Source organism: Giraffa tippelskirchi, chromosome X (assembly GCF_054371585.1).
Source record: "Giraffa tippelskirchi isolate mGirTip1 chromosome X, T2T-mGirTip1v1.2.pri, whole genome shotgun sequence".
Taxonomy (NCBI): domain Eukaryota; kingdom Metazoa; phylum Chordata; class Mammalia; order Artiodactyla; family Giraffidae; genus Giraffa; species Giraffa tippelskirchi.
In genome coordinates, this window is record NC_137289.1 from 76,642,248 (window position 1) to 76,667,429 (window position 25,182).

General features: G+C 37.3%; 1 protein-coding gene across 3 annotated transcripts in view; it reads right to left on the minus strand.

Annotated features, from left to right (window-relative positions):
• Positions 1 to 13,305: 13,305 nt before the first annotated feature.
• Positions 13,306 to 25,182, minus strand: part of LOC145536754 (uncharacterized) — a 507,944-nt gene continuing 496,067 nt past the window's right edge. For 2 of the 3 annotated variants that reach the window (XM_081566545.1, XM_081566544.1), the window contains 3 exons: positions 20,453 to 23,079; positions 17,260 to 17,342; positions 13,306 to 13,879 (listed from right to left, as the gene is read on the minus strand). In XM_081566545.1, the coding sequence (XP_081422671.1) occupies positions 17,265 to 17,342; positions 20,453 to 23,079 (2,705 nt within the window). In that variant the 3' untranslated portion in view covers positions 13,306 to 13,879; positions 17,260 to 17,264. The remainder of the gene's footprint in view (positions 13,880 to 17,259; positions 17,343 to 20,452; positions 23,080 to 25,182) is intronic. The other variant, XM_081566546.1, reaches the window with a different exon arrangement.

A 25,182-nucleotide genomic window follows, 5' to 3' on the forward strand; every position in this document is an offset into this window, starting at 1 on the left:
GAAATTTAAAATGTCAGGAACCAAGATAGCAATGAGAATCTAAATAGGAAGAACTAATTGACAATCAGCTCCAGGCTTTACTGTCTAAAAGCATGTGTTCCAACAATTTTTAATTATTACAAAGTCTGCTTATTGGGCTCCACTCCATCTATATCCATCTGCTTATATCTTCTATAAATCTTAGTTGTAAGCTACAGTTGTTAGCAATTTTAGCTAACATTAATAAATATAAAATAATTTTGAAAGATATTAACCAATAAGCCAAATTAAGAGAAATTCTGGAGACATAGGATCAGAAACATGAGCAGGGATCAGTGAAGGCTAGAATGCAGGCAACACAGTTAGGGTTGTTCCACAGAATAAGTATGCATGTCCTTTTCATCACAGAGGATTGGAATGCAAAAGTAGGAAGTCAAGAGATATCTGGAGTAACAGGCAAGTTTGGCCTTGGAGTACAAAATGAAGCAGGGCAAAGAGAATGCACTGGTCATAGCAAATACAGTCTACCAAAAATGTAAGAGATGACTCTGTGCATAGACGTCACCAAATGGTCAAAACCAAAATCAGACTGACTAGACTCTCTGCAGCCAAAGATGGAGAAGCTTTATACTGTCAGCGAAAACAAGGTATGGAGATGACTATGGCTAAGATGATGAGGTCTTTATTGCAAAATTCAGGCTGAAATTGAAGAAAGTAGGGAAAACTAATAGACCATTCACGTATGACTTAATCAAACCCCTTATGATAATACATTGGAGGTGACAAATAGATTCAAGGGATTAGATCTGGTAGACAGAGTGCTTGAAGAACTATGGACGTAGGCTTATTACATTGTACAGGAGGTGGTGACCAAAACTATGCCAAAGAAAAAGAAATGCAACTAGGCAGAGTGTTTGTTTGAGGAGGTCTTACAAACAGCTGAAAAAAGAAGAGAAACAAAAGGCAAAGGAGAAAGGAGAAGATAAACCTAACTGGATGCAGAGTTCCAGAGAATAGCAAGGAGAGATAAGAAAGCTTTCTTAAGTGAACAATGCAAAGAAATAGAGGAAAACAACAGAATGAGAAAGACTATAGATCTCTTTAAGAAAGTTGGAGATGCCAACAGAACATTTCATGCAAAGATGGGCACAATAAAGGAAAGAGATGGCAAGGACCTAACACAAGCAGACGAGATTAGGAAGAGGTGGCAGGAATACACAGAGGCACTATACAAAAAAGATCTTCATGACACAGATAACCCTAGAGCCAGAGATCCTGGAGTATGAAGTCAAGTGGGCCGTAGGAAGCATCACTATGAACAAAGCTAGTGGAGGTAATGGAATTCCAGCAGAGTTATTTCAGATCCTAAAAGATGATGCTGCTAATGTGCTGCACTCAATATGCCAGCAAATTTGGAAAACTCAGCAGTGGCCACATAACTGGAAAAGGTCAGTTTTCATTCCAATCTCAAAGAAAGGCGATGCCAAAAAAATGTTGAAACTACCATGCAGTTGTGCTCATTTCACATACTAGCAAGGTAATGTTCAAAATTCTTCAAGCTAGGCTTCAGCAGTATATGAACCGAGAACTTCCAGATGTACAAGCTGGATTTAGAAAAGGCAGAGGAACCAGATCAAGTTGCCAACAGCCGTTGGATCATCGAAAAAGCAAGAGAGTTCCAGAAAAGCATCTACTTCTGCTTTATTGGCTACACCAAAGCCTTCAACTGTGTGGATCACAACAAACTGTGGAAAATTCTTAAAGAGATGGAAATACCAGACCATCTTAGCTGTCTCCTGTGAAAATTGTATGCAGGTCAAGAAGCAACAGAACTGGACATGGAACAACAGACTGGTTCAAAATTGGGAAAGGAGAACATCAAGGCTGTAATCCTGTCACCTTGCTTGTGTCACTTATATGAAGAGTACACCATGTGAAATGCTGGGCTGGATGAATCACAAGCTGGAATCAAGATTGTCAGGCGAAATATCAACAACCTCACATATGCAGATGATACCACTCTAATGGCAGAAAGCAAAGAGGAACTAAAGAGCCTCTTGATGAAAGTGAAAGAGGGGAGTGAAAACGCTGGCTTAAAGCAATATTCAAAAAACAAAGATCATGGCACCCAGTCCCATCATTTCATGGCAAACATATGGGGGAAAAGTGGAAACAATGACAGATTTTATTTTCTTGGGCTCCAAAATCACTGCAGATGGTGACTGCACTCATGAAATTAAGAGGTTTGCTCCTTGGAAGAAAACCTATGAGATACCTAGACAGCATATTAAAAAAAAGCAGAGACATCACTTTGCTGACAAAGGTCCATATGGTCAAAGCTATGGTTTTTCCTGTAGTCATGTATAGATGCGAGAGTTGGACTATAAAATAGGCTGAGTGACTTCCCTCCTTACCTCTCTCTCTGTCTTTGTAATGACCATTGTAACAGATGTGAAAAGATCATCTCATTGTGATTTTGCATTTGTCTGGTGATTTTTGATGTTGAGCACTTTTCATATACTTGTTGGCCATTAATATGTTCTCTTTGGAGAACTGTCTATTTAGGTCCTTTGCCCATTTTAAATCTGCACATTTTGGGGGGCTATTGAATTATAGAATTCCTCATGCTTTTTGGAAATTAACCCTTTTCAGATATGTGGTTTGCAAATATTTTCTCCCATTCCATGGATTATCTGACAACAACAGCACAGACAACAAAAGTAAAAATGAACAAGTGAGACTACAATCATTTAAGCTTTTAAAGTTGAAATATAACCTGTTTGTAGAAAAGTGTATAAACTGGAATTATTATAGAGTATACCCATTCAAGTAACTGCACACAGATCAAGAAATAGAATATTTTCAGCACTCAAGATGCCTTTCTTGTGCTTTCTCTCAGTCAGTACCTACCATCACCTTCAAAGATAACCGCTACAGTGTCTTTTAGCACTATATGTTAGTTTTTATCATGTTTGAACCTTATGTAAGTGGAATCATACTGTAGGTCCTCTTTGTGCTTGACTTCTTTTCTCACATGTTAAAATCTATTCATGTTATACTTTTATGGGCATTTGAGCTGTTTCCAGTTACTCAATATTGTGAATAATGTTGCTATAAACATTTTTGCACATGTCTTTTGATGCATGCACAGGATTCATGTACAAGACGTATTTGGTTCAGTTGAGTATCTCCTTAGCCTGTGTTCCTCAGAACATTGAGCCTGAGATAAAGTATATGTACTGTTACTTTATTAGGGAGCACATTCCCATGGCGATTAAGTCTCAGAAGAAGTGAGTCAACAAAAGGGTGTGTTCCCTGGGCCTACCACAATTTGGAGTGAAAACAACTGACTACTCAATATCACAATCTCTTCTTTGAGAGGCTGTATTGATTGTCACAAGACAGTCTGACAGTGAGAAGAAAGGGAAGATTATTTATTCAGTGGTTCCCCTCGTGCTCATGCTCAGTTGCTCAATAACAGATTGTCCCAGAGTGAATTCAATGGGAGTCCATATCACTTCAGTTCAGTTCAGTCACTCAGTCTTGTCCAACTCTTTGTGACCCCATGGACTGCAGCATGCCAGGCTTCCTTGTCTATCACCAACTCCTGGAACTTGCTCAAACTCATATTCATAGAGTCAGTAACGACATCCAACCATCTCATCCTGTGTTGTCCCTTTCTCCTCCTGCCTTCAATCTTTCCCAGCATCAGGGTCTTTTCAGTGAGTCAGTTCTTCACATCAGATGGCCAAAGTATTGGAGTTTCAGCTTCAGCATCAGTCCTTCCAATGAGTATTCAGGACTGATTTCCTTTAGAATTGACTAGTTGGATCTCCTTGTAGTCCAAGGGACTCTCAAGAGTCTTCTCCAACACCACAGTTCAAAAGCATCAATTCTTCGGTGCTCAGCTTTCTCTATGGTCCAACTCTCACATCCATACATGACTACTGGAAAAATCATAGCTTTGAATAGACAGATCTTTGTTGGCAAAGTAATGTCTCTGCTTTTTAATATGTTGTCTAGGTTGGTCATAGCTTTTCTTCCAAGGAGCAAGCATCTTTTAATTTCATGGCTGCAGTCACCATCTGCAGTGATTTTGTGCCCCCCAAAATAAAGTCTGTCACTGTTTCCATGGTTTCCCCATCTATTTGCCATGAACTGATGGGACCGGATGCCATGATCTTAGTTTTTTGAATGTTGAGTTTTAACCTAGCTTTTTCACTCCCCTCTTTCACTTTCATCAAGAAGCTCTGTACTTATTCTTCGCTTTCTGCCATAACGGTGGTGTCATCTGCATATCTGAGGTTATTGATATTTTTCCCAGCAATCTTGAGTCCAGCTTGTGCTTCACCCAGGATGGCATTTTGCATGATGTACTCTGCATATAAGTTAAATAAGCAGAGTGACAATATACAGCTTTGATATACTCCTTTCCCAATTTGGAACCAGTCTGTTGTACCATGTACCTTTCTAACTGTTGCTTCTTGACCTGCATACAGATTTCTCAGGAGGCAGGTCAGGTGGTATGGTATTCCCATCTCTTGAAGAATTTCCATAGTTTGCTGTGATCCACACCGTCAAAGGCTTTGGCATAATCAATAAAGCAGAAGTAGATGATTTTCTGGAACTCTTTTGGTTTTTCTATGATCCAACAGATGTTGGGATTTTGATCTCTGGTTCCTCTGCCTTTTCTAAATCCAGCTTGAACATCTGGAAATTCATGGTCCACATACTGTTGAACCCTGGCTTGGAGAATTTTGAGCATTACTTTACTAGCATGTGAGATGAGTGCAATTGTGCGGTACTTTGAACATACTTTGGCATTGCCCTCCTTTGGGATGGGAATGAAAACTGATCTTTGCCAGTCCTGTGACCATTGCTGAGTTTTCCACGTTTGCTGGCATATTGAGTGCAGCACTTTCACTGCATCATCTTTCAGGATTTGAAATAGCTCAACTGGAATTCCATCACCTCCACTGGCTTTGTTCATAGTGATGCTTCCTAAGGCCCACTTGACTTCACATTCCAGGATGTCTGGCTCTAGGTGAGTGATCACACCATCATGGTTATCTGGGTCATGAAGATCTTTTTTGTATAGTTCTTCTGTGTTCTTGCCACCTCTTCTTAATATCTTTTGCTTCTGTTATATCTATACTGTTTTTGTCCTTTATTGTGCCCATTTTTGCATGAAATGTTCCCTTGGTATCACTAATTTTCTTGAAGCGATCTCTAGTCTTTGCCATTCTATCTTTTTTTTTATTTATTTAAAAAAATATTTATTTATCTTTTAACGGAAGAATAGTTGCTTTACAGAATTTTGTTCTTTCCTGTCAAACCTCAACATGAATCAGCCATATGTATACATATATCCCCTCCCTTTTGAACCTTCCTCCCATTTCCCTCTCCATCCCACCCCTCTAGATTGATACAGAGCCCCTGTTTGAGTTTCCTGAGTCATACAGCAAATTCCCGTTGGCTATCTGTTTTACAATATGGTAATGTAAGTTTCCATGTTACTCCTTCTATATATCTCACCCTCTCCTCCCCTCTATTCCTTTGTATTGATCACTGAGGAAGTCTTTCTTATCTCTCTTTGCTATTCTTTGGAACTCTACATTCAAATGGGTATATCTTTCCTTTTCTCCTTTGCCTTTAGCTTCTCTTCCTTTCTCTGCTATTTGTAAGGCCTCCTCAGAGAATTATTTTGCCTTTTTGCATTTGTTTTTCTTGAGGATGGTCTTGGTCTCTGCCTCCTGTACAATGTCACAAACCTCCGTCTATCATTCTTCAGGCACACTGCCTATCAGATCTAATCCCTTCAATATATTTCTCATTTTCACTGTATAATTGTAAGGAATTTGATTCAGGTCATACCTGAATGGTTTAGTGGTTTTCCCTATTTTCTTCAATTTAAGTCTGAATTTTGCAGTAAAGAGTTCATGATCTGAGCCACAGTCAGCTCCCCGTCTTGTTTTTGCCGACTGTATAGACCTTCTCGATCTTTGGCTGCAAGGAATATAATCAATCTGATTTCCGTATTGACCATTTGGTGATTTCCATGTGTAGAGTCTTCTCTTGTGTTGTTGGAAGAGGGTGTTTGCTATGACCAGCGCATTCCCTTGGCAAAACTCTGTTAGCCTTTGCCCTGATTCATTTTGTACTCCAAGGCCAAATTTGCCTGTTACTCCCGGTGTTTCTTGACTTCCTACTTTTTCATTCCAGTCCCCTATGATGAAAAGGATATCTTTTTTGGGTATTAGTTCTAGAAGGTCTTGTAGGTCTTCATAGAATCATTCAACTTTAGCTTCTTCAGCATTACTGGTCGGGGCATAGAGTTGGATTACTGTGTTATTGAATGGTTTGCCTTGGAAACATACAGAGATCATTCTGTCATTTTAGAGATTGCACCCAAGAACTGCTTTTCAGACTTTTGTTGACTATGAGGGCTCCTCCATTTCTTCTAAGGGATTCTTGCCCAAAGTATTATATATAATGGTCATCTGAATTAAATTCTCCCATTCCAGTTCATTATAGTTCACTGATTCCTAAAATGTTGATGTTCACTCTTGCCATCTCCTGTTTGAGTACTTCTAATTTACCTTGATTCATGGACCTAACATTCCAGGTTCCTAAGCAATGCTGCTCTCTACAGCATTGGACTTTACTTCAATCACCAGTTACATCCAAAATTGGGTGTCGTTTCACTTTGGCTCCCTCTCTTCATTCTTTCTGGGTTCATTTCGCCACTCTTCTCCAATAGCATACTGGGCACCTACTGACCAGGGGAGTTCATCTTTCAGTGTCACGTCTTTTTGCCTTTTCATACAGTTCATGCCGTTCTCAAGGCAAGAATACTGAAGTGGTTTGCCATTCCCTTCTCCAGTGGACCAGATTTTGTCAGAACTCTCCAGCATGACCTATCCGTCTTGGATGGCCCTACACGGCATGGCTCATAGTTTCATTGTGTTAGACAATGCTGTGGCCCATGTGATCAGTTTGATTAGTTTTCTGTGATTGTGGTATTCATTCTGCCTGCCATCTGATGGATAAGGGCAAGAGGCTTATGGAAGCTTCCTGATGGGAGGGACTGACTGTGGAGGAAACTGGGTCTTCTTATGATGGGCAGGGCCATGTTTAATCCAATTTTCTGTTGATGGGCTGGGATGTGCTCCCTCCCTGTTGTTTGACTTGAGACCAAACTATGGTGGAGATAATGAAGATAATGGCGACCTCATTCAAAAGGTCCTGTGCATGCACTGCCGCACTCAGTGCCTCCGACCCTGCAGCAGGCCACCACCAACTCACGCCTCTGCTGGGGACTCCTGGACACTCATAGGCAAGTCTGGGTCAGTCTCTTGTGGGGTCACTACTCCTTTGTCCTGGGTCCTAATGCGCACAAGGTTTTGTTTGTGCCCTACAAAAGTCTGTTTCCCCCTCCAGTGTAAGTTCTGTAATCAAATCCCACTGCCGCCAAAGTCAAATTCCCTGGGGGTTCTCAGTCCCTTTGCCAGATCCCCAGGTTGGGAAATATGTTGTGGGTTCTAGAACTTTCTTAACAGTGTGAGAATTTCTTTGGTATAATTGTTCTGCAGTTTGTGGGTCGTCTGCTCGGTGGCTATATGGTAGGGTTCATGGTGACCTCCTCCAAGAGGGCTTATGCCACTGTCTGTGTGACCCAGGTCTGCTGCATCCAGAGCCCCTGCCCCTTTGATAGACCACTGCTGACCTGTACCTCCATAGGAGACTCAAACACAGGTCTGGCTCAGTCTCTGTGGGGGGGTCTCTGAGTCCTGATGTCCAAGACAAAAGATGGCAGAGTTGAAGGAGAAGTGCTCATCTTCTCCTGAAAGAAGTCCAAAATTACAACTCGCTGCTGAACAACCATAGACAGGAGAATGTTGGATCTCACCAAAAAAAAAAAAAAAAAAAAAAGATACCCCATGTCCAAGGGCAAAGGAAAAGCTCCAGTAAGATGGTAGGAGGGGGAAAATCACATGTAGAATCAAATCCCATACCCACCAGAGGAGGCTCGGAGGGCTCAAACAAAGTCTTGTGTGCACCAGGACCCAGAGACCTCAACTTTAATAGATATAGTCAAAAAATTTTCCAAAGTGATTATACTAGTTTACAGTTTCATCAGTAGTGTTTGAAGGTTCCAGTTGCTCAACAACTTCATCAACAATTGGCGTTGTCTTTTTCACAATAACCATTCTGATAGGTGTTTAGTGGTATCTCATTCAAGTTTTTAATTGCATTTCTCTGATGTCTAATGAAAGTGATCACCATTTTATATTTCAATTGGCCATTTTGATGTTATTTTTCATAAAGTGCTTATTCAAGCTTTTAATCCATTTTTTTCTATTCTGTTGTCCATTTTTCTTATTTATTTGTAGGTATTCTTCATAAGACTGTATACAAGTACTTTGCTAGTAATATGTGTTTTTAATATTTTCTCCCACACGGTAGCTCACCTTTTTATCCCATCAATGGTGTTCACACCACCCTACTGGACCTTGACCTGAGACATCTAGACTCCAGAATTGGTAGAAAATATATTTCTGTTGTTTAAGCCACCCAGACTGTAGTATTTGGTTGTGGAAACCTAAGCAGACTAGTACATTATCCTTCTTATATATTACTTGCTTCCATTTGCTAATATTTTCTTTAGGATTTGTACATTCATGTCAGTTCAGTTCAGTCCCTCAGTCGTGTCCGACTCTTTGCGACCTCATGAACTGCAGCACGCCAGGCCTCCGTGTCCATCACCAACTCCCAGAGTTTGCCCAAACTCATGTCCATTGAGTCGGTGATGTCATCCAACCATCTCATCCTTTGTCATCCCCTTCTCCTCCTGTCCTCAATCTTTCCCAGCATCAGGGTCTTTTCAAATGAGTCAGCTCTTCGCATCAGGTGGCCAAAATATTGGAGTTTCAGCTTCAACATCAGTCCTTCCAATGAACACCCAGGACTGATCTCATTTAGGATGGACTGGTTGGATCTCTTGCAGTCCAAGGGACTCTCAAGAGTGTTCTCCAACACCACAGTTCAAAAGCATCAATTCTTTTTTTTTTTTAATAAATTTATTTATTTTAGTTGGGGGCTAATTACAATATTGTAATAGTTTTTGCCATACATTGACGTGAATCAGCCATGGGTTTACATGTGTTCCCCTTCCTGGACCCCCCACCCACCTCCCTCCCCATCCCATCCTTCTGGATCATCCCATTGCCCCGGCCCTGAGCCCTTGTCACATGCATCGAACATGGAATGGTGTTCTGTTTCACATATGATAATATACATGTTTCAATGCTATTCTCCCAGAACGTCCCACCCTCACCTTCTCCCTCAGAGTCCATAAAATTGTTCCATGCATCTGTGTCTCTTATTCTGTCTCGCATATAGGGTTATCGTTACCATCTTTCAAATTCCATATATATGCATTAGTATACTGTATTGTTGTTTTTCTTTCTGGCTTACTTCACTCTGTATAATGGGCTCCAGTTTCATCCATCTCAGTAGAACCAAAAGCATCAATTCTTATGTGCTCAGCTTTCTTTATAGTCCAACTCTCACATCCATACATGACCACTGGAAAAACCATAGCCTTGACTACATGGACCTTTGTTGACAAAATAATGTCTCTGCTTTTTAATATGCTGTCTAGGTTGGTCATAACTTTCCTTCCAAGGAGTAAGCGTCTTTTAATTTCATGGCTGCAATCACCATCTGCAGTAACTTTGGAGCACCCCCCCCCCAAATAAAGTGTGACACTGTTTCCACTGTTTCTCCATCTATTTCCCATGAAGTGATGGGATCGGATATCATGATCTTAGTTTTCTGAATGTTGAGCTTTAAGCCAACTTTTTCACTCTCTTTCACTTTCATCAAGAGGCTCTTTAGTTCTTCACTTTCTGCCATAAGGATGGTGTCATCTGCATATCTGAGGTTATTGCTATTTCTCCCAGCAATCTTGATTCCAGCTTGTGCTTCATCCAGCCCAGCATTTCTCATGATGTACTCTGCATATAAGTTAAATAAGCAGGGTGACAATATACAGCCTTGATGTACTCCTTTTCCTATTTGGAACCAGTCTGTTGTTCCATGTCTAGTTCTAACTATTGCTTCCTGACCTGCATACAGGTTTCTCAAGAGTCAGGTCAGGTGGTCTGGTATTCCCATCTCTTTCAGAATTTCCCACAGTTTATTGTGATCCACACAGTCAAAGGCTTTGACATAGTCAATGAAGCAGAAATAGATGTTTTTCTGGGACTCTCTTGCTTTTTTGATGATCCAGCGGATATTGGCAATTTGATCTATGGTTCCTCTGCCTTTTCTAAAACCAGCTTGAACATCTGGAAGTTCACGGTTCACGTATTGCTGAAGCCTGGCTTGGAGAATTTTGAGCATTACTTTACTAGCGTGTGAGATGAGTGCAATTGTGTGGTAGTTTGAGCATTCTTTGGCATTGCCTTTCTTTGGTATTGAAATGAAAACTGACCTTTTCCAGTCCTGTGGCACAGGAGTGGCCGAGAGGAGCTACCCTATGTCCAAGGTCAGGAGTGGCAGCTCCGCTTTGCTAGAACGGCCGTGAAGAGATACCCCACGTCCAAGGTAAGAGAAACCCAAGTAAGATGTTAGGCGCTGAGAGAGGGCATCAGAGGGCAGACGGACTGAAACCACAATCACAGACAACTAGCCAATCTGATTACATGGACCACAACCTTGTCTAACTCAGAATATGTAGAAATCTCCTAATACTCAACAACAAAAAATCAAATAACTTGGTTCAAAACAGGGCAATGGACTTCAATAGACATTTCTCCAAAGAAGATAGAAAATAGCCAATAAGTGCATGAAAAGATACTCAGTATCACTAATCATTAGGAAAATGCAAATCAAAACTACAATTAGACTCCATCTCACACTTGTATGTAGGTAGGAAGCCACTAACCAAAAAAATCCAGAATATAAGTGTTGTCCAGGATGTGTAGAAAGTTGGTATCCTTGTGCACTACTGATGGTAATATAGAATGGTATAGATGTTGTGGAAAACAATACAACAGTTCCTCAAAAAATTAAAAATAAAATTACCACATGATGAAGCAATTCTGCTTCTGGGTATATACTCAAAAGAAATAAAAACAGGGTCTTAAAGAAATATTTGTAGATCTATGTTCATAGAAGCATTATTCACTGAAGTTAAAATGTGAAAGTAACCCAAGTGTCTACTGTTGGATGACTAGATAAGTAAAATGCAGTATATACATAGAATGGAATATCACTCAGCCTTAGAAAGTGAGGAAATCCTAATATATGCTGCAACATGGAAGAAATTTGAGGACATTATTCTAAGTGAAAGAAGCCCGTCACAAACTGTATCATTCCATTATATAAGGTACTTAGGGTAGTCAAAATCATAAATATAGAAAGTAGAAAGTGGTTGTCAGGGGTTAAGGAAGGGGGGAATGGGGAGTTGTTGTTTAATGGGTAAGAGTTTCAGTTTTATAAGATGAAAACAGTTATGGAGGTAGATAGTGGTGATGGTTGTGAATGTATTTAATGCCACTAATCTATACATTTAAAATGATTAATATGGTAAATTTTATGTTATGTGTATTTCACCACAATAAAAAATGAAGAAAAAGGTAATTTATTTTTTAGGTAATTTATGACTATTCAGACAAAGCACAGAAATCTATAAAGATTGATTACATCCATAGTAATTTTTTATGTAAAAATATAATTTATTATTTTCTTCTTGAGCTTTTTGTTTTTAAATTAACATAAACACAATGTCAGAGCTCTGAATATCAAATAAATAGAATTTCTGTTATGAACATTCTCTTTGTGCCATGGATTACTTTCTGGAACCCATCACTGCCATAAAAGTGTTCTAGTTTCATGTTCTTCCAATTATAATATCTGTAGCTTTGGACAACATATTTCTTTTTGAAGCCTTTATTTCCATATTTTTATGTACTATATGTGATGATGACTTTAAATAGTAATTGTTAAGATTAAATATTGTGATAATACTTCATGAAATGGTTAACCTTATATGTATATGAGGAATTCCTAACATTGTGTGCTTTTTATATCTTCTACATCTAGGGTATATTAAAGGTCACAGCTTATCTTAGATGAATTTTCAATATCATCACCCAAATGTTACTCAGGAATCTCCATCTTAATTCAAAACTATGATATCACCTCACACCTCCTTCCCCCTTCTCATTCTTCTCTAATTCCCAATTTGCTTAATGGCACCATTATCTTCCCATGTTGGAAAGTTGAAAAATAAAGTAAACTTCACAGTAAACTTCCTCTTACATCAAATAATCCAGTAGTTCCAACTGTTTTGTTATAATAGCTCTCAAATATGTTCTCTCTTATCCATTCTTACTACTTACAGATTTATTTCAAGTCCTTTTGAATTAGAGTCTGGACTATCATGCAGGTGTGCTTTATTATCATTCCCTTATGCCTTCTCCTTAAATCCATCCTCCATACCACCATCCAGAGAAGGCGATGGCACCCCACTCCAGTATTCTTGCCTGGAAAATCCCATGGATGGAGGAGCCTGGTAGGCTGCAGTCCATGGGGTCGCGAAGAGTCGGACACGACTGAGTGACTTCACTTTCACTTTCCACTTTCATGCATTGGAGAAGGAAATGGCAACCCACTCCAGTATTCTTGCCTGGAGAATCCCAGGGACGGGGGAGCCTGGTGGGCTGCCGTCTATGGGGTCGCACAGAGTTGGACATGACTGAAGCGACTTAGCAGCAGCAGCAGCATACCACCATCAGCGTTATTCCTCTAAATTAGATCATATTGCCACTATACTTAAATCTTTTAAGGGTTACCTATTACCTCTGGAGTGAAATCTAGATTTCCTACTGTGACAAAGTTCCTGGTTATTTTTCCAATCTCATTTCTCATCAGTCCCTGATCACACCATGGACTATAATGCACGCTAAGTACAGGCAGTTCCCCAAATGTGATCTTTCTCAGCTGACCTGAAGAACAGAAACTTGGGAATGGGAGGATCAATACTGTTTATAGAAGTGTGAAGCTTTGTGGATAAGGTAGGTCTTGAATTGAGGAAATGTACCCAAAACAATATGGGGCCTGTATATATAAGAAAAACTGTAGGGAAAAAGTGAGGAGACTCATCTAGTTGGAACAGAGGGTTGGATTTAAGCAATAAAAAATAAGCATACATAGAGAGTGGTGATAAATTGATAAAGGGCATATATTATCAGTTATCCTAGGTTAACAAAATTGAATGAGAAAATAGCAAGTTAAGCAAACACTGAACAATACTGATGAGTCTCAACTATTTTAATTTTGTTTACCACACTCATAAAACTATAACAATAATAAACAACAGTAACAATAAAATACTGATTGATTGTGGGTGGTATAAAACATACAGTGGTCATTACAATGTTAAAAGCATCTATCGTAAGATTTGTCAAAAGTTAAGATCATCTTCTGGAGAAGGAAACTTACACAAAAGATGGAAAGAATTTCTGGTTGAAAAATCTAACTGCACTTTTGAGTCATTAACAATACAAAATATTTGTATAGGATTGCTTGAAAGGACCGTTTCCTTATTCTAGAGTCTGCCAGAAGCAAAGAAGATGAATGGGGCAATTGTCACAATATAGTTTGAAGCAACATTATTGGCCCCAAAGACAATAAAGACATGGTAATGTAATGGGAAGGGGGATGTGAGAAAGAACATATAATAAATACTGCTCATGGAACTGCAATTTTTGAAGTTATTTGCTCATATCCTCAAAACCTTTTTTGCTGTGTCCTTGTCTTTTCCATCTCAACGTATTCTTTTCATTAATCAAGGGCCGAGGTTTTCTCTGCTACCTGTCTGGAGGTTGAGCTGCAACAATAGGGTAAAAAACAAACAAACACAAAAAACTTGGGAGTTAAAACTGGTAATGAAAGAAAAAATATTTTTATCTTTAGACTACTTTAAGCAATTATTTAAAGAAAATATTGGGTATCATGAGCCTTGAAAGCTTCAAACCCATGCCCAAGAAACTACTGTGATGACTTTACAATTATAGGCATAATATTACATCTTAAAATACTAAAATAGAACCACATTAACGCTCATTTTGTAACCTAGATGTCTGCTAATATTAGGTTAACACAATATTTACTATACTTGATACTTTTAATTACATATAATTAAAATATAAATATATATATAATTAACTCTAAATTTTTAATTTTAGGCTCTGATTCTTTTTCGTTTAGTAGCTATATGATCATAAAAACTACTTCAGTACATAATGACCCAGTTTCCTCATCTGTAAAGTAGGGATAATAGGGAAAATTACGTAATATCATGGGGCTGTTAGGATTAAATAAGCTAATACATATGAAACTCAAGAATGCATTTCAGATAGTGCTATTAAATGTTGGTTATTAAATAGCTGTCTGAAGATTTACCTTAAATTTTATGTATTTTCCAATTTCAATACTGATGTTTCTCCAATATTTTATGTCATATCATATTCTGTTTATAAACTATAGTCAAGAGTAGTATGAAGTCATGAAACTAATCATATTGAGAATTGGAATTTTTCTGAACTTTTGCTCAAAATTCTCACAATTAACAAATCTTAGTCAACTTTTTTCAGATTCAGAATATTTTGAAAGTATTTAGAAATGACCTTTTAAAGGCCTAGAACAATTCTTTGCTTGTCTGATTATCTACTATTATGCAGTTAGGTTGCATGAAATGTGCTTCTTGGCTGTAACCCATGGACATTGGCAGTATAGCATTTATGAGATGAAATAAAATAATGCTAGTGCTGGTTTCTTCTGTTGTTTACACTTCACTTATTACTTGACTAACCATATTTTATTCAGGATCTACCAAAACAGCAAGCGTGAGTAAATATAGATTGTTCCCAATTTATAAATAAAAGTTGTATTCCAGAAATTCATTTGTAATTTAATCATTTGTAATAAAATTATTTTCTTATTAAAGTCAACCTAGACGCCCATCAGCAGATGAATGGTTAAAGAAGCTGTGGTACATATACACAATGGAATATTACTCAGCCATTAAAAATAATACATTCGAATCAGTTCTAATGAGGTGGATGAAACTGGAGCCTATCATACAGAGTGAAGTAAGCCAGAAAGAAAAACACCAATACAGTATACTAGCACATATATATGGTATTTAGTCAATCGGTAAAGATAACCCTGTATGCGAGACATCAAAAGAGACACAGATAAACAAAACAGTATTATGGATTCTATGGGAGAGGGTGAGGGCGGGATGATATGGGAGAATGGCATGGAAGCATGTAAATTATCATATGTGAGGCGAATCGCCAGTCCAGGGTCAATGCACGATACAGGGTGCTTGGGGATGGTGCACCGGGATGGCCTGGAGGGATGGGATGGGGAGGGAGGTGGAAGGGGGTTTCTGGAGGGGGAAAGCATGTATACCCATGGTGGATTCATGTCAATGTATGGCAGAACAAATACAATGTTTTAAAGTTAAAAAATAGAAAATAAACTAATTAAAAAAAAAAGTCACCGTAAAAACTCAGATGGCAACGGCCCTTAAAGTAACAGAAAAGCAGAGGAAGTTATATGTGGGGGGTGGGGGTGGGGTGTGTTTGTGTATAGACTTTCTGTGAGATACAGGTAAAAAGGAGGTGATCAGGGATATATTAGGAGGTCAAGCTTCCAGAGTCAGCAGCTATTCAGTAGAGTTGGCTCAGAAAAGCTTGATAGAATAGTTACTTCCTGAGTGGAGTAAGAAGGTCAGGGAGATAGAGTGACCTCAGAAAAGGAAAAACATAAGCTAGCAGTAAATAAGCGAGTGTCTGTTAAAATAGTATGCTTATATTTTTGGTAGTTACAACTTTGAAAAGTCTGCAATTGTGTTGTGTGTATGTGATGAGATAAGGGAAGATCAGGAATACAAAGAAAAATATTTCTTTTACAAATGAACCTAGATTAGCCAGAACATATTGGGATTCAGCGATGTGATAAAACAAAGTAAGGATTACTGTGATCATGTTTATTATTCCACAATATCGCTCTTTCTCCATATAACATTATCCTTTGCCTTCTCCTCCAATATACTGCTTTCTTACTGCTGCCTTCTTATCCCCACTCTTCATTTTATTGAGGAACTGTACTACACTGGATAAACAGGTTTTATCCTTTAAACATCCACTTAATGAACCTAGGTAGCTTTAGAAGTAAATTGGTTGACTTGATTCATGAGAGATTTCATACTTTGCTTGTTTAATCATTTCACATTTATTGTCTTTGACATCCAAACTCAGGCTTTAAAACTTTGGAAAATGTAGTCTATTACTTGTCCCTCTAGGTAGAAAATGTAATAAATTTAGACACAGCTGCCTTAGTTTTTTCAAACTGGAACACATGGCAGATTATACAGATTCTGCAGTTGTCAAGTGCACACTTATATCACTGCAGCAAACATTTTTGAAATTTAAAATTCCAGTGAAATCTTTTTGATTACAAAATGCCTCTTTTGTCAATTATTTAAGATATATGATGCTGAATAACATACTGTCTTTAAGTTCTCCCAGTTTAGTCCTTACCAATATTTGGACTCAAGTTGATGTGGTCTGGCTTTCTCTATGTGTCTAGATATAATGCATCATTGATCCCATTGCTATATTTGAGGGGGCTGGACAAAATAACTTGAGCCATTAGGGAAAATATATATTCTGAAATTCCTACAGAAAGGTTATTGGCAAATTTTCTGCAACAGAGGCAGTAACAAAGTGCTCTTTACTTTGAGCTTGAGGCAACTGGTTCTCCTTTGGATTGCTCACCAGAGTCACGGTAGGTTTTATGGCTGGCTCAGAAAACTACACAATAGTGCAGATAAAGGAAAGAGGCTGGATTCAATCTGAAACCTTAATCTTTAGCTGATTAACGATCATTTTCTCCCAAATTATTCAGAGAGCAGCAAGTCACATTGTCAGCAGAACGGACATTGTTGATTTGTTCAATATTATTTTGTTATATTCAATTTGAGATCTTTTACTGATTCATCCCAAAAGGAGTTGACTCTATCACAACTGAACACTTTGAGGACCCTATCCTATCTGATAAGGAATCCAGCAATAAGAAACCATGGAAGCACTTTAGTATTATGAAGAAATATTATCAAATTGATGTATAAGAGAGTGACTTTATGAAAAAGTTTGGTGCACAGATGGCCTCCTTAAAGTAGCTTAGCAATTAACAGACCTTGATTAAGTTGCCAGTATCTTTGGGTAGGAGATGATTTGGCTGTATCTTAGACGGAAAATCCCCACAAAACATGTCTTCCACTGTAACAAAACACAACAAATTCCTAAAAAGCTAGGAATGGAAAAATAGTTTATTTGCATGTAAATATATTTAATTAAGAAGCTATTAGGCAGGATATTGCTTTGATTATTTATAATATGTGGGTACTATATTTATCTGCCTAAAGGATTGGCTTAACTAAAATTTATTTCAATAAATATTAATCAGATGAATTAAACTTATTCATGTGCATTCCTGGCTATATAAATGGGAAGGAAATAATATACTAAGTAGATCTTTTTGAATTGAAAGTATGAAAAATTTTGGCCACTTCTGTCAATCTTTCTTTTGAAGACATACTGCAAATTAAGCCTTTCTTGAACAAAGACTTCCTCAAATACTCATGATACTTATAAACAAAAGCATTTTTGTGGTTATTTTTTGAAGTATTTACTAATTGAAGAGAACTTTGGTGCAAAAAAGCATAACATATTTGATTGGTATTTTCAGACACCTGCTGCTAGGAAGGTCTAAATAACTCCATATTCACACAACTCTCATTATAATAGACTGTACTATGTGAAAATGTTTTCTTCAGTGTCACTACTAACTCATCTTCGTACTTTAAAAAATCTACCATAAATTAGAAGTGTCATTGCTTTGAATGACCTTAATGCAACTCTTCTCCTGTACATTTGGACCTGTCAAGGACTTAAGTTAATTAAATCCTTGAGCAAATTTTATTAATAAATCAAAGCTATTTTCATAGTTTAAGAAAGGTAGACTACTAATTTTATCTTTTCTATGGAATCAAATTGTTTCTGCAGAATTGTAACTAGATAACTGATTAAATGACTGCAGACTCTGAGTAACATAGTTCTAATATCACTATCCATGGAATCAATGATAAACTTCACAAAAAGAAAGACAAATTTCAGGAGTTACGATTTTGGTTGTTTCTGAAAAGTGCAACCCAGAATAATAGTTCACATGTACATATCTACAACTATTTCAATACATTGGTGACATGTTGTGATCTAAGCATCCAAAATGTTTCTAACCATTCTGGAAACTCAGTAAGATGCTGTTTTATTTGTCTTCATATAGTTTCTCCCTTCAAACATCCACTTGTTTTCCTGTTAAGAAAAGTAGGCTTCAAGAACTTTAAAGGGCACTATTTTTTTTCATTTAGTCTGTATGTTTTTAAAGCATTCTGCACTATTTAATTATCAAAAGCTTAATGAAGGAATGAATGAAGATGGTATGAATGGCTTGACTATATTCTGATGCTGAGCTGGCTGTTTGGTTCACTTATAATTGGTAAATAAAAACGTTTTTTTCTTTAAAGTGAGTTTCTCTCACTTCTTAAATTGTTTGAGTGGGGAAAGCACTTTTGTTATCCCCATTATAGTTGTTTGTGAGGTAAGTATGGACAAGCATGTAACAAACCAGGAATATGCGAAAATATCAAAGCTCTAAGGAAAGACAATCACCTATTTTTTCCAGAAAAATACTTCGTTAGTGAAGGCATGCAAAATACATAGTTTCTCAAGCTACTGATGAATGTATTGTGAAGTCTGTTTATCTTCAATGCAAATAAAGTGGTTGCATATATTTCCATTATATAGCCATAGTCAAAAGGTTGGAATGTATGTGCCCACAGCATAGTATTTATGGTAGTCTATTAAGAACTACTTTTTATTATTATGGTTTTGGGGAATCAAATATCCTCCATTAAAAATTTGATTTTTTGTGTATAGCTTTCACCCAAAACCAACATATTTTACATATCCCAATTTAGGAAACAGCTGTTAGATACAATGATTTGAACTGCAAAATGTTAGCTACCTTCCTTAACTAGTAAGCTAAAACTTATAATCAGATTTTCATTTAGCTAAAACATCAAAGCCATAAATAAAGCATATTTAAATGTTTTCATACTGCTGTAAAATTTCATTTGTGAAAAACACCTGGGGAAAACATCTCTTTCTTTCTCTAACATTAAGTCTTGTATCTGAGCAATATTATTTTTATTAGTTATCATTGGCCAACATTACCCTTATGTTTACCTATAGAGAAGCTATATATTCATACTAAGCAATCACAACTATTTCCTTGGAGGTGTGTTCTCTTGGGAAAATCACAAAATTTTCCTCTATTAAAGTACAGGAGCATTAAGAAGATAGTGATTTTGTATTTTCATTTTGATTATAAGAATATATGCCTTATTTGAATATACAGTTAGATTCACTGACACATCCTAATAGAAAACAGTTATTTCAAGTTGCATACTTATGAACACAGATACAACAATCCAAATTAAGTATATTTGTTCGTTATGTCTAATGAAGTATAACAAGTCTAAAATTCAATGCATACTAAATTATGTCTCAATGACAACATTTTTGTTTCATCAAAAAGAATATTACTTGCTGCTGGTAAAAACAGTTTCTCAAACAGCAATCTTTGTGTATGCAATTCAGAGTGCTAGAAGAAACATTTGATAAAGACTTATTAAAATATATTAGTTTTACTTATTTTCAGGGGAAACAAGATAAAGTAAATTTTAAGTCAAAAGTATCAAAGGTTTGGGGTTTTTTGCTCCCCAATATCATTTCAACTAATTAATTTAAATTTTATTTATTTAAGTGGGAGATTAGAATATCGTGACTATTTCTGAACAACCTTCTTCATAAAATGGGATTTTTGAGAGATAGTTGTTTTAAAATGTCTTGACCCATGGTATTTAAAGTTCATTTAACTATATTTTCTCTCCGCACATATAAGGAAAGAACCAACACCAGGCCATGTACAGGTAGCCATGTAAATGTGAGAGGAAGTAGGTAAAACATTACTAGATTTAGATAGTATGTTATGCAACCCCTGATAAAGTGGTAGATTAACCAGTCACAGTGCAATCAAGGCCATTTTGATATTTGTCAGTTGTTTAGCAGCTAGATCTTTTAAATGGAAAACCATGTTGTTGGCTACAGGGTCAAAGGAGAAGTAATACTGGGCACATTGTCTCCTGTTTTCCATGGTTTGAATATCCAAGTAAATAAAAATAGCGTTTTTAAAATCCTGTTCCAATGTAACCCTCTGAATTGTAGGAAATGTAGAAAAAATAAAATCTACATTTGTATAAACTTACCTTAAAAAATTGATTCATAGCACCTGATGGCATGGCAAACTTCACAACATCTGGTGGTTCAGCTTCTACTATAATATCAAAACTAGGGAGTGGAATATTTGAATTGGAGTGAAAGTTTAAGCTGGCAAGTTCCTTGATAACAATGGGATTCTGGACCTCAGAGAAATCTTTTAGAAAGCCAGATTCCTTGGCATCAAGGACATCTTTGAACTCAGTGGCATGCTTAAATCTAACAGAATCCATGGGGCCAGGATAATCTTTGAAACAGGCACCAAATTTGTAGTCATCAAACATTTTATAACTCCTATCAAGCTTATGTGGATCAGAAAATTTAGAGGTGGTCAACTTTTCAGGAGTAGAAATAGAGTTAGTGCCAGCAACAAAAATTGAGGAGTTACTATAAACAATATTAGGAATAGAGGAACTGGAATTGATTTCCAATTTGGTCTCAGAGAGATTATTAGCATTGCTGGTACTAGTAGAATTATGATGAGTATTTATGATATGATAATTGGGGTTGATGACAAAGTTGGAGCCAATGATATGAGTAAATCTGGGCTCATGGTTAGTGTCTGAGGCGCAGTTGGTATAAGTAGGGCTAATAGCACCAGTGCAACTAGTGGTGTAACTGGTGTCAGTGACACTGACAGTGCTAGAAGTAGAGCTGGGACTGGCAGCATAGCTATTTCTGGCAATATAGTTGGGGTTATCTACAAAATTAGAACCTACTGCATGGGTAAATCCTGGGACATATTCAAGGTCTGAACCACAGTTTGAAATAGCTGCATAGTTGTGGCCAACAGCACTGATGGATTTTGTTTCATAGACGGAGTTAGCATCCTTGTTAGGACTGAAAGCAATATTGTGACTAGTAGCATTACTAAGCCTGGCATTGTAGCTAGAATCAGGGTCTTTTTCAAGGCCAGAGCTATTATTATTGGGACCAGGACTATTATTGTTGAGGCCAGGGTTATTGTTGTTTAGGACAGGGCTATTATTGGGTCTAAGGCCATTAATGTTGGGGCCAGAGACACTGATGCTGGGTCCAGGGCTGAAGGGACACAGTCTGGTATTTTGGGGTCCAGAGCCATTGTTCTGGAGGCCAGATTCATTAATGTTAGGGCTAGGTGCATTGTTGGGGCCAACTGCATTGTTGAGGCCAACGATACTGCATGAACCAATGCTGAAGCCAGCACCCTTGCAGGAACCAGAAGTGCAGTCTGGGTCAGCTCCATTTTGGAGTCCAGAGGTGTAGTTGGGATTAGAGTCATTATTGGAGTCAGCAGTACACTCCTGATAAACATCATTATCTAGGACAAAGACATTTTGTGAATTGTCGGTGTGTTTGTCTTCCTCAAAATCAGTGTTACATTTGGAGTTAGCATCATTGTTAGTGGCATTATCAATGGTAGAGTCAGGTTCACTGTTGGATTCAGTTCCACTGTTAGAGTCACCATCACTGTTAGAATCAGCTCCACTTGTAGAGTCAGCATCACCACTGGGATCAGATTCATTGCTTGTGTGTGCATCATTTTCAGCATTACTATCTTTTGGATCAGTGTTATCAGGGTCAGACTTATCTTTGGGATCTTTCCTGTCTTTGCTATTGCTTTCATCTTCAGGGTCTGTTTCATTTTCTGGCTCTTTCTCATCTTCAGAGTCTGTCTCATCTTCATGGTGTGCCTCATCTTTAAAAAGAGGATTGTCTTTGGCCTTATCTTTGAGATTGCCAGTATTGACCAGTTTAGTCTCATCATCAGGATTGGCCTCATTTTCAAATTTGGCAGTAAGTTTAAACTTACCCTCGCTTTCAAGGCCAGCAATGCTGCTGGTGTTGATGACATTGCCTGGGCCAGGGGTACTATGGTGGCTGATATTATTTTGAGGATTCATTGGAAAGGTATGAGTAACAGTAGAGCCCATGAGATTCTGGAGAGCTGAGTAACTTTCACAGTGTAAAAAAGAAGTTGAGCCCAAAGAATATTTATAATCCTCCCAGTGGAAAGGGCAGTGGATGCCCACAGGATGCTCAGGATCCAAGGATTGAGATAAAGGGCTGTTACGAGAAGTCTTGTGGTGTCTAATAGATCTGGAACTCAGAGAATATTCAGAATCCAAGGGAACTTGGAGATGTAAAGGACAGTCAGGGTCTGAATCATCATCAAAATTAATGACACACTTATGAAAAGAAAAATTATTGATTTGTACAAAACATTTAGAACATATAAGAGCTCCAGTGTCTAAAGTGTATGTGTTATTTCTGTGAGTCTTGGGGCATACAGCAAACCAAGGGCTCATGGAAGTAGGGTGGCAGACAGGCACTAAAAATTCAGAGGTGTAACCCTGAGGATTTAGGAAATGACTAGGACTCATTTGAGACCTGGAACTCTGAAATCTCTGTTGGTATCTATAGTCTGTGTAACAACTCTTACAGAGAGAAATTTTGTGGCTGGCATTTCTGTGATGCTTGTTATCCATGAAAGTATTTGGGTTTGAAAACAGGTTGTGGCTGCGCTTTTCCATTAACTTTTGCTGTGAGTCTTGCTTATCACTCAGAGTTGGTGATATCTCTTTGAATCTTACAGTCTTGTCATCACTTGGGTATCTCACAAGCTGAATTCTGGATACTGCTCGAGAGAGAAGACTAAAATATGAGCAAGAACAATGAAAAAAAATTGACTTTGACAAACACAATACACATCACACACACACAAATCTGTGCAAAGGAAAAGATACCATTTCCTTCAATAGGTTTTTACTATTGGATATTTCAAAAGGAAGCCATGATCTTACAGTTTCTGCTCAAACAGGTGTCATATTGAGCTTATTAAGACACAAAAATGAAACATGGTCATTTATCTCAGATTTTATTCTCTTCAGATTCAGGGAGCTTAATCTTTAGTTTAAATAGGAATTCATTGGCATTAATTGGCCAAAATAAAACTTGCTTTTCACATATTGGATATTGCATATCTATATTAATTTTATTTTGCTTTTAGAAATATTGAGTTGACTGAAACTTTGGGCTTTTCCATAAGATGTTATGAATGAATTTTTTGGCCATTCTAATACTGGCAATTTATTCTTTTCTGGAATATAATCCCTATAATTTATACAATCTCCATGTTTTGGAACAAAAATTTCTTTGGGCTTGATATGTCAAAATGGCAAAATTTCCTGATAGTAAATGTATTATCAAGGATCAGTTTTATTTAGCTGTCAAGAACTCACTGGCCTATGATTCTGGAAATTTAGATATTTACCTATATCTCAGCTTTAAAATTAAAGTTCAGTAAATGTATGGAATAACTTTGTTTTTCAGGTGCACAGGCAGAAATAAAGTAAAAATCATTATGATTTAATTTTAAAACAGAAGATCTCTTTCCACCATTGCCTTAGGTCCTAAGAACATTTTCCCCATGTTTTGGCATCAAACACTGCATCATATTTGGGGAGGAGTCAAAGAACGCTGAGTAGTAGCTTCCATTTAGAAATCGACAGTGACTTTTTATACAGAAGGAGATGTGTCTTCTCATCCAATTTCTCTTAAGGCCATATAGAATCCTTAAGATAAATTTTTAATTATATACTCATAATCTTTAGGTATTTATAAAAGAGAAAAATTTAAGTAGGTCCATTCTGAAAAGTATTCATTGAATATATACATATATATATATGTATATATTCAATTTTATAGATAAATGATTTGGTCTACTATGAAACATTTAAAATGTATAGCCTTCATAAAAAAAGGAATTCATATTCTTATAAATACAGGCAGTCATTATGTTGCCCTCAGAGCATTCAATGGTGCATGCATAATGTAAAATAATGTGGACTTGGTAGTACCTATTTCTATGCTTTATAGTAAATACTCAAAGCATGACTATAAATTTATTAACTCAAGCTGAGTGCCAGCAAATACTGAAAGGAGAGGGGTAACTAGTATTTTCAGTGGCTCCTTTCTTCAACAGTATGTACTATATATTTTATTCATACAGTGCTATTATTATAAATTTATGACAAAGGCTTATACCCTGACAAAAACAAAAGAGTGATGTAATTTGGCTACTTGTTAGACTTTCTCACATTCAAGATAATAGGGAATATAAAACAGTTATAAGCAATATGGAAAAAAAATGCAAGTATATGGTATTGAAGGTGTACACAGTTCTTAAACTCAATGAAATACATCATTAGAAAAAAAGGCCCATCATGTATGAGTTTGTATTATCAAACTGGATAGTATCTTGTAATTAGGAATCAGGCATAACAATAAGAGTAAGATAAAAATGAGGCATGTGAAACGAATCGCCAGTCCAGGTTCAATGCATGATACAGTGTGCTCGGGGCTGGTGCACTGGGATGACCTGGAGGGATGGGATGGGGAGGGAGGTGGAAGGGGGGTTCTGGAAGGGGCAAACATGTACACCCACGGTGGATTCATGTCAATGTATGGCAAAACAAATACAATATTGTAAAGTCAAAAAATAGAAAATAAACTAATTAAAAAAAAATGAGGCAGCAGTACACAGGCTGCCCCACAGAGACAGAGAATCTAAATTATAAACAAGAAAGCAGCTCTCATTTAATAATCTTAAAGATGTATCTCTGATGTCCAGAAGCAAATGAATGCATTCATATGCAAAAGATGAAACAGAACATCTACGTCTGTGCTTGCTAAGTTGCAACAGTTACGTCTGACTCATTGGGACCCTATGGAATGTAGC